This window comes from Ilyonectria robusta, assembly GCF_021365365.1.
Source record: "Ilyonectria robusta strain PMI_751 chromosome Unknown BGZ61scaffold_41, whole genome shotgun sequence".
Lineage (NCBI taxonomy): Eukaryota > Fungi > Ascomycota > Sordariomycetes > Hypocreales > Nectriaceae > Ilyonectria > Ilyonectria robusta.
Window position 1 is genome coordinate 1 of NW_025764475.1, and position 12,096 is coordinate 12,096.

Genomic DNA, 12,096 nt, shown 5'->3' on the forward strand with positions numbered 1-12,096 from the left:
TTAATAGCAAAAAGATAGTATTAATTATATAAGATAGTAGATTTAGTAGTAGTATTAATATTAGTAATATTTAAGATGGCATTTCCTCATCTAGAAATTGCAGGTTTTCCCCCCACTTTTAAAAATTACCTTATCTGGAAATTCTTTTACCCGGATTTACTTGCCGCTTTACCACCTCATTATGCGCAGCACATAACACCCCGCACCCAGTAATCCCCAGCACCCAGTAAGCCCCAGCACCCAGAAATCCCCAGCACCCAGAAATCCCCAGCACCCAGTAATCCCGAGCAACACCTAACACACTTATAGCACTTGTGTCTTTATTACCTCTTTAGGCAACTCCATATCCTGTTCTAGTAATTTTGATTCTTCAGACACGTGGCGTGTTATACAAGTTCTACAGCTGCATACACACCCAGCGCACTCAGCACCCAGCCCAGCGCGCAGCACCCAGCACCCAGCACCCAGCACCCAGCACCCAGCACCCAGCACCCAGCACCCAGCACCCAGCACCCAGCACCCAGCACCCAGCACCCAGCACCCAGCACCCAGCACCCAGCACCCAGCACCCAGCACCCAGCACCCAGCACCCAGCACCCAGCACCCAGCACCCAGCATTTAGCACTTAGCAGTTACCTTTTTAGGCAATCTAATGTCCAATTCTAGTAATTTCAATACCTAATACGCTTAATGCACAGCACACACACTCAGCAGCCAGTACTCAGCAACACCTACGATATTCAGCGCCTAGCAACCCCCAGTGCAGTTATATCACTTGTAACTTTATTACCTCTTTAGGCAGTCTAATATCCATTTCTAGTAATTCAGATTACAGCTCTTGCCTTAAAATCAAGCCTAATGTCCTTTGACTGTAGCGTAGTCTACTCTTTACAGCATTAGTTGTTTCAGAGGCTCTTGAAGTCACTGATTACGGGATTCGACAAGACAAACTGTGTCGAATACAGCCCCTTACCAGGTTTACTGTCTTTATGCAGTTTGTCTCTATGAATACGTAATAAGGTACTTTGTGAGTCTCTATCTACGCCACGTCAGCTATAAGCCAAACGACAGTGGAGCTGATCTATCTGCAAGCTAATCCTCTGTACAGCCTCAACTGAAATCTACGGCCCCCTCTTACTGGATTCGCCGAGATAAGCTGCGCCAAGCGAATCTGCTGTGCAGTTTACCTCCGTCAATACGTAATACGGTACTTTATGAGTCTCCATCTTCGCCACGTCAGCTGTAAGCCATACGATGGTGGAGCTAATCTGCCTCTAAACCAATATACTGTGCAGCCTCAACTGAAATTTACGGCCCCCTTTAAGAGCTGAGCACATGTTTGCAGACCTTCCTCATCTAACTTAGTTACACCTGCATGATGATATAAAATTAGCTTTTTCAGTTAGTATTGTAGCACGGATGGACGGAGATTACCGGAACCATTACGACGCATACAACCGCCGGGTCAACCGCATAGAGCATTGTAATACGAGATAACAAGGTAGCTGGGCGCTGAGGACATGGATCACCCTGGCATTATCAATGCAGATTTAGTGACGTTGAGGTAAAGTAATTGGTCCACGAATCATGAGTCTATGCTCCATACAATTAAATATAGTTACCGGGGGGGTTTCAGAGGGTGTGGAACCAGTGAGGCAGATGTGCAGGCCCCAATAATACTCTAGGCTGAGCTCGACAGTATTCTAAAGTCAGCGGGTATATAACTTGCCTTCAGGCCGGATCAAGCAACAGATTGCTCTACAGTCATCTTCTCTCTCCTCTTTTATGCTTGATGGATGCAATGGATCTCTTAAGAATCAAGCCATATGACCCAGCAATGGTAAAGGCTAACGCAAATAAGCCCAAACCAAAGCGAAAACAAGGACCGAATCATACGGAACCGCCAAGTAAAAAGCACAATCAATGCCGTGGCAAAGGTAAGACCTCTATCTTTCTAAATTAATAGATAACTGATGTTAAGTAGATCTAGATGCCCCGTCTTCAAAAAGGGTGCCAACACTTCGTGACATAGTTTCAGGGTCGGAGTATGATGATCTCATAAAATCTATCTCTGCCCCTGGCTCTGAGAGATTGTTAATTACACCTCCTGGATCAACAAGCAGTACAGATATAGAAGTCAATCAGACAGGTAAGTAGAAGAACTTAAGTAAGAAAGGACTAGCCCTAACTTATAATAGGCATTATAGCCTCCAACACAGACAAGAAAAGCAGATCTAGCGAGGATATTGAACATATTATCTTGGATTCTTCTCAAGATACGCCCGTGTTAAGCACAGATGACTTGGCTGTGCCATGTGCTCTAGCTAAAGCTAGCCTTCTTGGAATCAGTATCATCGCCCCCACGGAAATCCGCACAGATGACTATACTCAAATCCTTCTTGAAAAGATGACTGTTGAGGGTTTGAAAGCACTGCAAGACTCCCATAGAGATGGTCTTGGACTACTTGAGTCGATACATCAGCTATCCTCTGGTAGTTATGATGCAAAAGAGGATCCTGACGATATCCCAGAATGCGGCAGGGTGAGCGAAAAGCTCGGAATATTCGAGCTCAGCCCCAGTGGCGAGTCCCCCAGTGGCGAGTCCCTCAGTTGCGAGTCCCTCAGTGGCGAGCCCCTCAGTGGCGAGTCCCCCAGCGACTCAACTAAACAGTCAAGACTGCAAGGCTTGGAAATAACACCCGACGACAAGACTACGGGCTCAGTATTGGGTTCAGCAACAGTTGAATCCGAGCCATCGTCCTCACCGGAAAGGTCTATGGAGGTGGATGCGAACTGGCCAAAGAGACAACGCCCAGGCACAGCCAATCTCTCAGAAAATACACCTCATAAGCAAATTCAAAGTACCGACACTCACCGCAGCACAAATAAACAGTGCCAAACCAGCCCTCTTAACGAAGTTCCCCCTGGTAGGAGTCTTCACTCACAAAGTCGGGTTCACCTGGGTTCTGAACGCAGAAATGGCAACACACGAAAAGAGCCAGCTACCTCTTTTTCCTCCATGAAACCTATGGAAGACAGCTCTCGCTCAAGATCTCAGTTACACACTGATACCGGGGGAGATAAGCTAAAAGGATCATACAGTGAATGTCTCCTGCAGCTAAGTCATACTATAGAAACTGTGGCGTCGAAACGTGCCCAATTGTCGGATGTAGAATCGCGCTTGATGCTGGAGATTCTTCTTGTTCACATCCGCAACTATGATACCCAGAGGCTCCCCTACGAACCCAGTATGAGCCTGAAAGGTCTTTACAGAGCAGGGCAGCAAACTCATTCATATGACAAATCGATTGAGTCATCGATTACCAACCCCATACTGGAAGATGAAGGAACCACTTCAAGCGGTTCTGATGGCAGCAGTGACAGCGAGAGTATGAGTGTCAACTCGGATTATATAGCTAGCAAACAAACTGTGGATAGGAAGACATCTCGACGACCCCGGGGATCTCAACAACCTCAACGACCCCAACGACCTCAACGAACTAAGGGTACGAAATGGACACCTGAGGATAATGAGAACCTCAATACATGGGTGAAGGAGGGGCGGTCTTGGTCAGACATAGCTACCCGCTTGGGTAATAGAACCGGCAGTGGCTGCAAACAACACTGGGAGATTAAAAATCCTAAGGGGAAGAGGGTTAAGAGGTAGTATAGCAATAGGCAACTTATTCAGGTATTAACTATGTACAAGGCATCCATCCACCAACCCTTTGTATGCTTTTTCTGCCTGGCAGAATTCTGCTACGGCTTGTGTGAATATGTGGCAGTTCTTGGTGGGTACTTTTTTCTGCCGGCAGAATTCTGCCACCGTTTGTGTGAGTGATCACACGTAAGGCTCTCACCGTATTGTGTCTACCGTAATGGTGTCACCGTATTATAGGTGGGGCACTGGGCCCAAGGAACGGAATTGGACTAAAAGAGATAGCAAGGCGCTAGCACCTAATAGCCCGTTAGGCTCAGACATATCAGGACCTGCACTCATGTCCACAGGTCCATAGGTACCAGCTACAGTAGCAACCGCTAAGCGTGTCGCGGTTTTCAAGTATTGAAAGAGTTTCCGCACGGACCACATTGGCAAATTGTGGCTTGTACAGTGCGAATCCAAATGTACTGCGACGTACTCCTGTCAGGTGGACACTAACATTTTTGCCCCTCCAGTTTTGGACTTTGCTTGATAAAGACTGCTTGTCGCTGCGCTCTGCCCAGCTGGTAGGACACGTGTCCACACTGTTGGCACGTGAGTCTCCACTCAAGGATCGGTGAGTGGTTAGCTTAGCTGGTTGGCTCGCTTGCCTGGAAAATTGTTCCTCCGCTCATTCCTGGACAGCCGTCTCCATCCAAGTACTAGCCGAGACTGGCGACGACATAGATGAGAGCGGTAGAAACGGATTGCGCAGCACTAGGGACGGGCCGTCCCGCTTGAAATGTGGAATCTACGTCCCCCATCACTCTCTTGCCTTGGGATCTTGTGTGATGTGGATGTTAAGCAGCTCACAATACCGTGTGAGGTGGTACATGATCCTGACCCAATTAGAATAGAGATCACACAGGCAGCCATCGCACAGCCTCGCTAACCCCTCATTTACTTTCAACAGTCAAGGTGATCAAAGATCTTTTACAATAACTCATGAGCGCAGAAGCACGTGAATTCATTGCCTGACCACGATGGAGGTACTCAGTGTTGCGGCCAACGTCATCGCAGTCGTTGAGTTGTCCGCCAATGTGATTAGGCATTGTGTGCAATATGCCCAGGACGTCAAACACGCTAAAGACGACAAAGCGCGACTGTCCCAAGAAGCAACCCACCTGCATTTAGCATTGAAGAATGCTGACGATTTACTAAATGGTCCGCAGGGTGCAAGGCTCAAGGGTTCCAGGGCACTCTTTGTCGCAACGGGAAACAGCGAAGCCCAACTTCGACGGCTGGACGAACTGCTTGCCTCTGGACAGACAACTAAGTCCGGGAGAAAGGCAGGCTTATATGCTATGAAATGGCCGTTTCAAAGCAAGGAGGTTGAAACACTTATCCATGGCCTCAGGCAGTGCACTGAGGCCATCTCTTCAGCCCTGCAAGTTGACCAGACGTCAGTCCTAATACCCTCCAGCCTGTGATGCACTAGGCTAATGAGATAAGAGTTCAGCGCGATTATTCTTGACATCGACCAGAGAACCGCTCTCGACCGACTCCCTGTCGCCAAAGGGGCAAGCTACGACTCTCGTGCTGAGGAACACGATCCAACCTGCCTGCAAAATACCCGGGTCGACATCCTCCGACAAATACAAGAATGGGCCAAGGACCCTAATGCCAAGGCTATTTTTTGGCTTAACGGCATGGCTGGCACGGGAAAGTCTACGATATCCCGTACGGTTGCTCGGTCTTTTGAAAGCTCAGGTCGTCTTGGTGCCAGCTTCTTCTTCAAGAGAGGAGAGGCTGACCGAGGAAGCTTAGCAAAGTTCTTCACAACACTCGCAGCCCAGTTGGCCGAGAGAGAAGCCGCTATCACTCCACATATCAAGGCTGCTATCGATGCTGATCCTAACATTGCTGGAAAGGCAGTACGAGAGCAGTTTAAGAGGCTTATTATGCAGCCGCTGGGAAACACTGCTCAAGACGCTCGATCATCAGTTCCCTTAGTGGTTATTGTTGATGCCCTTGACGAATGCGACCGGGATGAGGATGTCAAACTTCTTATTAATCTTTTCTCTTGCACGAAAGATCTGCAGTTTCCAAAACTAAGGATCTTCGTCACGAGCAGGCCAGAGCTGCCAATTCGACTTGGCTTTCACGCTGTGAAGGGCACATATTAAGATCTTGTACTTCATGAAATACCATCTGGTATTATTGAGCATGATATCTCTGCGTTTTTCGACTATGAGCTTGTAAAAATCAAGACCGAGTACAACTCATCTGTGTCTAAAGATTGACACCTACCACTCGACTGGCCTGGAGAAGAAAATGTTCAACGTCTGGTGAAAATGGCTATTCCTCTTTTTATTTTTGCTACCACAGTCTGCCGTTTTCTTTCCAATCGCAGATTTGGTAATCCCAATCAGCAATTAAGGGAAATTTTACAACTTCAAAGAGAAAACCAGATATCACAACTCAGCGCTACATATCTACCTGTTCTCAACAGGCTGACTGATGGCTTGGAGAACTGGCAACGGGACAATCTCATTGAGCGGTTTCGACATATCGTTGGCTCTATTGTGGTTCTAGGGAACCCCCTCCCTATATCTGCCCTCGGACGACTTCTCAACATACAGAAAGAGATGATCGATGACCAACTGGACCTGCTTCATTCGGTCCTGAGCATCCCTCCATCAGAGCAATCTCCTGTCAGGATGTTACATCTCTCCTTCCGCGACTTCCTGGTGGACCCTAGGAAGCGTGCTGAGCATCTGTTCTGGGTAGATGAGAAACAGGTTCATAATCAATTGGCGGTACACTGCCTTGATGTTATGAACAAATGCCTGGAAACGGATATATGCATGCTCGTACAGCCAGGAACAGACCGTGCATCTATCAGCCCTCAAGACATCAGTTTACATATCCTTCCCGAGGTGCAATACGCTTGTCTTTACTGGGTTTATCATATACAATAAGCCGATATGTGTGTTGATGACAATGGACCGGTCTACAACTTCTTATTACAACATTTTCTTTACTGGCTAGAAGTATTAAGCCTACTTAGAAGAGCATCAGAAAGCCTTACTATTATTAAGGACTTACAAGCAGTTCACAAGGTAAGTGGGTATCAGGAAGCAGAGGACTGGCTATACTAATGATATTTCAGTTCGAAGGGAGTGGAAAGCTAGTGGACTTTCTCCAAGACGCGCAGCGATTCATCCTCACCAACATTTCAACAATTGACTCTGTGCCTCTTCAGATCTACTCCTCAGTTCTTGCCTTTACGCCAAAGACTAGTGCTGTACGAAACGCGTTTTTTCAAGATCATCAGATTCCAAAGTGGATATCTTGTGCACCAGAACCAGAAGACAATTGGGACCAATGTCAACAGATCCTTGAAGGCCATACGGACCGGGTATCGTCAGTCGCCTTCTCGCATGACTCAACCCTCGTGGCCTCTGCCTCTGACGATGCGACGATCCGGCTCTGGCGCATTGATGATGGCACATGTATCCAAGAGCTCAAGGGCCATACGGACCCAGTATCGTCAGTCGCCTTCTTGCACGACTCAACCCTCGTGGCCTCAGCCTCTTCTGATAAGACGATCCGGCTCTGGCGCACTGATGATGGCACATGCATTCAAGAGCTCAAGGGCCATACGGGCCCGGTATCGTCAGTAGCCTTCTCGCACGACTCGACCCTCGTGGCCTCAGCCTCTGACGATAAGACGATCCGGCTCTGGCGCACTGATGATGGCACATGCATTCAAGAGCTCAAGGGCCATACGGGCCCGGTATCGTCAGTAGCCTTCTCGCACGACTCGACCCTCGTGGCCTCAGCCTCTGACGATAAGACGATCCGGCTCTGGCGCACTGATGATGGCGCATGCATCCAAGAGCTCAAGGGCCATACGCACTGGGTATCGTCAGTAGCCTTCTCGCCCGACTCGACCCTCGTGGCCTCAGCCTCTCACGATAAGACGATCCGGCTCTGGCGCATTGATGATTGCACATGCATCCAAGAAGTAGCTGGCATTTCCTCCTCTCAACTGCAATTTGACCCTAAGAGTTCAGGCCTCTTAACTGATGCTGGCGTTATCTCTATTAACAGTCCTGTTTTATCACCTGAAAACATCACTATACCTTTTACCAACTGCCTCTCCGGCATTGGGATTAGTGAAGATAGGTGTTGGATTATGTGGCAGAAAAAGAGACTGCTTTGGTTACCAGCGTCATTTCGTCCCAGATGCTCAAAGGTATCTGGATTGTCTGTTATCATTGGCTGTAACTCAGGGAGAGTGATTTTTATAAGATTTGTTGATCTCTGGCTGGTAGACTAGTTAAATCTCAGTGATTAATAACATATGTTCATTATCCCTTTGGTTATGTACAAGTATTATCAACGTCCAGCTTTGTTATTGCATTGTAACATACTACATACAGTACTATAATCTTCATATAATTTTTCTACCTTTGTTCTTCAGGGGTCGTAGGGGATTAAAGAAATTTATCATTTTCTCGACTCCGATTGTCGAACCTTCTCGTCATATCTAAATGCTGCTGAGTCATCGTCGCTTACCTGCTGGCTCCCACTGGAACGGCGCCCAGGCGCCGCAATAGAATCGGCGCCCGGGCGCCGCGATAGCGTTTTTATGGGTCAATGCGTCTTCCATTGGCTAGGCACGTCAACGCGTTCAACGCGTTCAACACGTTCAACGTGGTCAAGCACCTTGCATCTCTTTAGTGACAATTCATTAATTATCCCCCCTTCATTCTTAATGCAATCAGGCACGACGAGTGCCTCTCAGCCGTTTCTTATGGCTTCTACTCCTTCTGCTCTTCTTGAAGCTGTGTCTTTTCCCCACGATTGTCTTCCTCCAGAAGCTGAATACCAATCTCGCGATGAGCTGGTTACAGCAATTAATACTTGGGCTGTCACACGAGGCTACGCGTTCATTACACGAAAGTCAACCACAAAGACTAGCGGCCGGAAAATCGTTACTTATGCATGCGACAAATCTTGGAAGCCTAAGGCTCCAGGAGAAAAGGAAGCCAAGCGCAAGACAACAACTCGAGGCACGGGCTGCTCGTTCTCAATCTTAGCCAAGGAGTCACTAGATAAAGCCACATGGTCTTTACACCATCGGCCAGATGGGCAATTCTCAAAGCATAATCATCCTCCAAGTCACCATCCATCAGCTCATCCAGTGCATCGCCAATTGGATGCTTCGGGCAAAGCAACTCTAGCAGAACTTGTGTCTGCCGGTATCTCTCCGAGAGATATCCAAACATTTTTACGCCAGCAAAATCCAGATTCCTTAGCAACTAGAAAGGACATCTACAATCGGATTGCCGAGGTGAAAGATGATATGCATGAGGGCCAAAGCTCCATCCATGCTCTCATTAACCAACTGGACCGTGAGGGTTTCTGGAGCCGTGTCCGGATTGGCGAGAATCAGCGGGTTACGGCAATTTTATTTGCCCATCCTGGTTCTAGTCAATATCTTCAGGCTTACTCTGACCTCTTACTACTTGATTGCACATACAAGACCAACAAATATCAGATGCCACTTCTTGATATGGTAGGGGTTGATGCTTGTCAGCGATCCTTTTGTATAGCATTTGCATTTCTCAGTGGCGAGCAAGAGGAAGATTACATCTGGGCCTTAGAGCGACTTCAATCTCTTTATGAAGCCTTCAATGCCAAGCTTCCATCTGTGGTCTTGACGGATCGCTGCCTTGCCTGCATAAATGCAGTGGCAATAGTCTTTCCATCGGCAGAATCGTTGCTTTGCCTTTGGCATGCAAATAAAGCGGTTCTGGCTCACTGCCTTCCAATTTTTACATTGCAAGAGCATCTAGCTGCAGGCATTGCGGCAAAGGCATCTGCGAAAAAAGGATCTAAACTGGAGGGCTGGGCAGATTTCTACAACTCTTGGCATTCTATTATGCAGTCGCCCACTGAAGCCGTTTTTAATGAACGTGTGGCAGACTTTGAGAAGAAGTATCTTCCAGGTCATATTGAAGAAGTTTCATACATCAAGAAGACCTGGCTTGAACCATACAAAGAAAAACTCGTCAAAGCCTGGGTGGATCAGTATATGCATTTCGGTAATACGGCTACTTCACGCGTTGAAGGCATTCATGCGCTACTGAAATCATATTTCAAAACGAATAAGTTTGATCTCTTCGATGTATGGAGATCTATCAAACACGCAGTAGAGAACCAACTATCAGAACTGCAGTCAACGCAAGCGAGACAGCATACTCGAAAGCCAAAAGAGCACTTAAGCAGTGACCTGTTTAGTGCTTTACACGGCTGGATCTCTCATGAGGCAATGAAAAAGGTTGAAGAACAGCGGAAGCTATTGGAGAAAACTGATCCGCCTGTTTCCTCAGTCTGTACGGGGGTCTTCACTCGGTCATATGGCCTGCCTTGTGTTCACAAGATTAAGTCATTACAAGGCCAACATCAAGGCCTTCAGATAGATGACTTCCACCAACACTGGCACCTGGTCCGTAATGGAGCACAGCCACGACCAATTCTTGAGCCGAGTAGAGTTGAGTCTGGGATTCGGAACAGATCGACTATTGCACAGTCAAGCACCCAGCGGGAGCCAAGTGCATTTGAAAGAGTTGAGCCTAGAGCACCAAAATGCTCTAGGTGTCATGCTATTGGTCATTCAAGGAGATCAAAAGCATGTCCTCTTTTGCAGCAAGAGGCACTACTGGAATCTTCTATGCCACATCTAGCTGGTCCATCAGCTATACCCCTGGCCCTGGCTGGTTGGTCTCAAGAAGCTGAAGACACCTTGTTCAGTCAAGCGCAAGATGACTTGGTCAACGAACCCCTAGAACCCTCGATCAGCCAGGCCGACGAGATGTTTGTCAGTCAGACTCAAGATACTATAGTGGTGCAAAGTCTACCAGAGCCCTCTACGCCATTACCAGTATCATCACCAGAGCCACCAGCACAAAACTTACCATATTATGCGCCTGAGTCTATATATCAACGATATGTTGTAGCAAGGAATACTTGGTACGAAAAACAGCCCATTGGAAGCATCAAGACAAACCAACTCTATCGAAAGGCGATGGGACTACCCCAACGATATGAAAGAGAGCTATATACTTGGTGTCTAGACTACAAGCAGATGGGCCAGCACTGTAGATCATCTGGACCCATAAGAGACTGGACTAAGGAAGAGATGATGGCATATATTGATTGGGACTTTGCAGAGATCAAACGCATCGACGCTCAGGTGGCATGTCGGATGGGAAACAACGATAAGGAAGCCACCCGACGTGGTGTAAGGGAAATTTGGCAACAGGCCGAAGAGGATACGCAGGTTCAAGCAGCGCAATATTCGTGATAGTATTTCCCTTTTTAATCATCGACATAATTGTGACACTTGTATTCTTATTTGATCCTGAATCATAATGCTGAACGCGTTGACGTGCCTAGCCAATGGAAGACGCATTGACCCATAAAAACGCTATCGCGGCGCCCGGGCGCCGTTCCAGTGGGAGCCTTACCTGCTTGAGCAGAAAGGTCGTAATGCCTCACATTTGAGGCACAGAGCATGATACTTTAGACAACCCCAGCTGGACTCTTGACGTGTCATACTTATAATAACTGCCTGATTTTAGCTGATCGCGTTGCATACTTCTGAGTCGCTGTATACTATTTACCAGGTTCATGCCCTGCAAGAGGTCCGTGAAGAACAAGAATAACACAGCAGGAAAGTGGCACTTGATTTTGCAAAGCTCTATAAGTCCTTGTGCAGTCAATCTCAAACAATCATTCGTAGAGTAGATCAGAAGCTAGGCTATAGTCAGGAAAGTGATGGCAAGAATCTAGAATTAATATGGAGGCTAATTCTAATCATCCAAAATTAGCCATAATCCGCCAGCATGACATAATGTCGATAGCACGTGACTATGTATGAAACTTGGGATGCGTGGCTGCCGTGGCCTAATTGGGTTACGGTGGTGTCTTGCTGCCTGGCGTGTCGTCAGAGCCGATTCAGGCTCTCATTATGCCCCTCACCCTAAATGTACGCACTGCTCTGTCGCTACGCACGGTACCAGCCACATGCGCCACAAAGGTGGTCCGTGCGGAAACTCTTTCAATACTTGAAAACCGCGACACGCTTAGCGGTCGCTACTGTAGCAAGAATCCCATATGGATGCCCACCAGTGCTGAACACAAACTCCTGAAGACTGCTAAAAGAGAGGCGCGGGATGCAACCCGAGACGGTGCCATCCCGGCTCTGAAGTTTCCCAGAATGCGATCGACGACCCTTAACGTGGCTCGATTGAGCCAGTGTACTAGCAAACACCTACCAGACAATGTCGGAAAGTTTTCGAAGAGAGTTGATGCTGCACTACCAGGTAAGCACACTCGACAACTATACGATAGCTTATCATGGAGAGAAGCCAGCGTGCTGG

At 47.6% G+C, this 12,096-nt stretch overlaps 3 protein-coding genes across 3 annotated transcripts; 2 read left to right on the forward strand and 1 right to left on the reverse strand.

The window, feature by feature from the left end:
- Positions 1-179: 179 nt before the first annotated feature.
- On the reverse strand, positions 180-618 carry BGZ61DRAFT_485840 (uncharacterized protein; the record flags this gene model as incomplete). The annotated part of the gene is made up of 2 exons (XM_046249760.1): positions 180-294; positions 416-618. The coding sequence occupies 2 exons, from the start codon at positions 616-618 to the stop codon at positions 180-182; spliced, it is 318 nt and encodes a 105-aa protein (XP_046095585.1).
- A 1,183-nt stretch (positions 619-1,801) lies between these two features.
- Positions 1,802-3,667, forward strand: BGZ61DRAFT_566819 (uncharacterized protein; the record flags this gene model as incomplete). The annotated part of the gene is made up of 3 exons (XM_046255941.1): positions 1,802-1,937; positions 1,985-2,149; positions 2,199-3,667. 3 exons carry the CDS (start codon positions 1,802-1,804, stop codon positions 3,665-3,667), a joined length of 1,770 nt encoding a protein of 589 aa, XP_046095586.1.
- A 726-nt stretch (positions 3,668-4,393) lies between these two features.
- BGZ61DRAFT_171921 (uncharacterized protein) lies at positions 4,394-5,961 on the forward strand. Its single transcript, XM_046237598.1, has 2 exons — positions 4,394-5,102; positions 5,160-5,961. The coding sequence occupies exons 1-2, from the start codon at positions 4,684-4,686 to the stop codon at positions 5,824-5,826; spliced, it is 1,086 nt and encodes a 361-aa protein (XP_046095587.1). The 5' UTR covers positions 4,394-4,683; the 3' UTR covers positions 5,827-5,961.
- Positions 5,962-12,096: the final 6,135 nt, after the last annotated feature.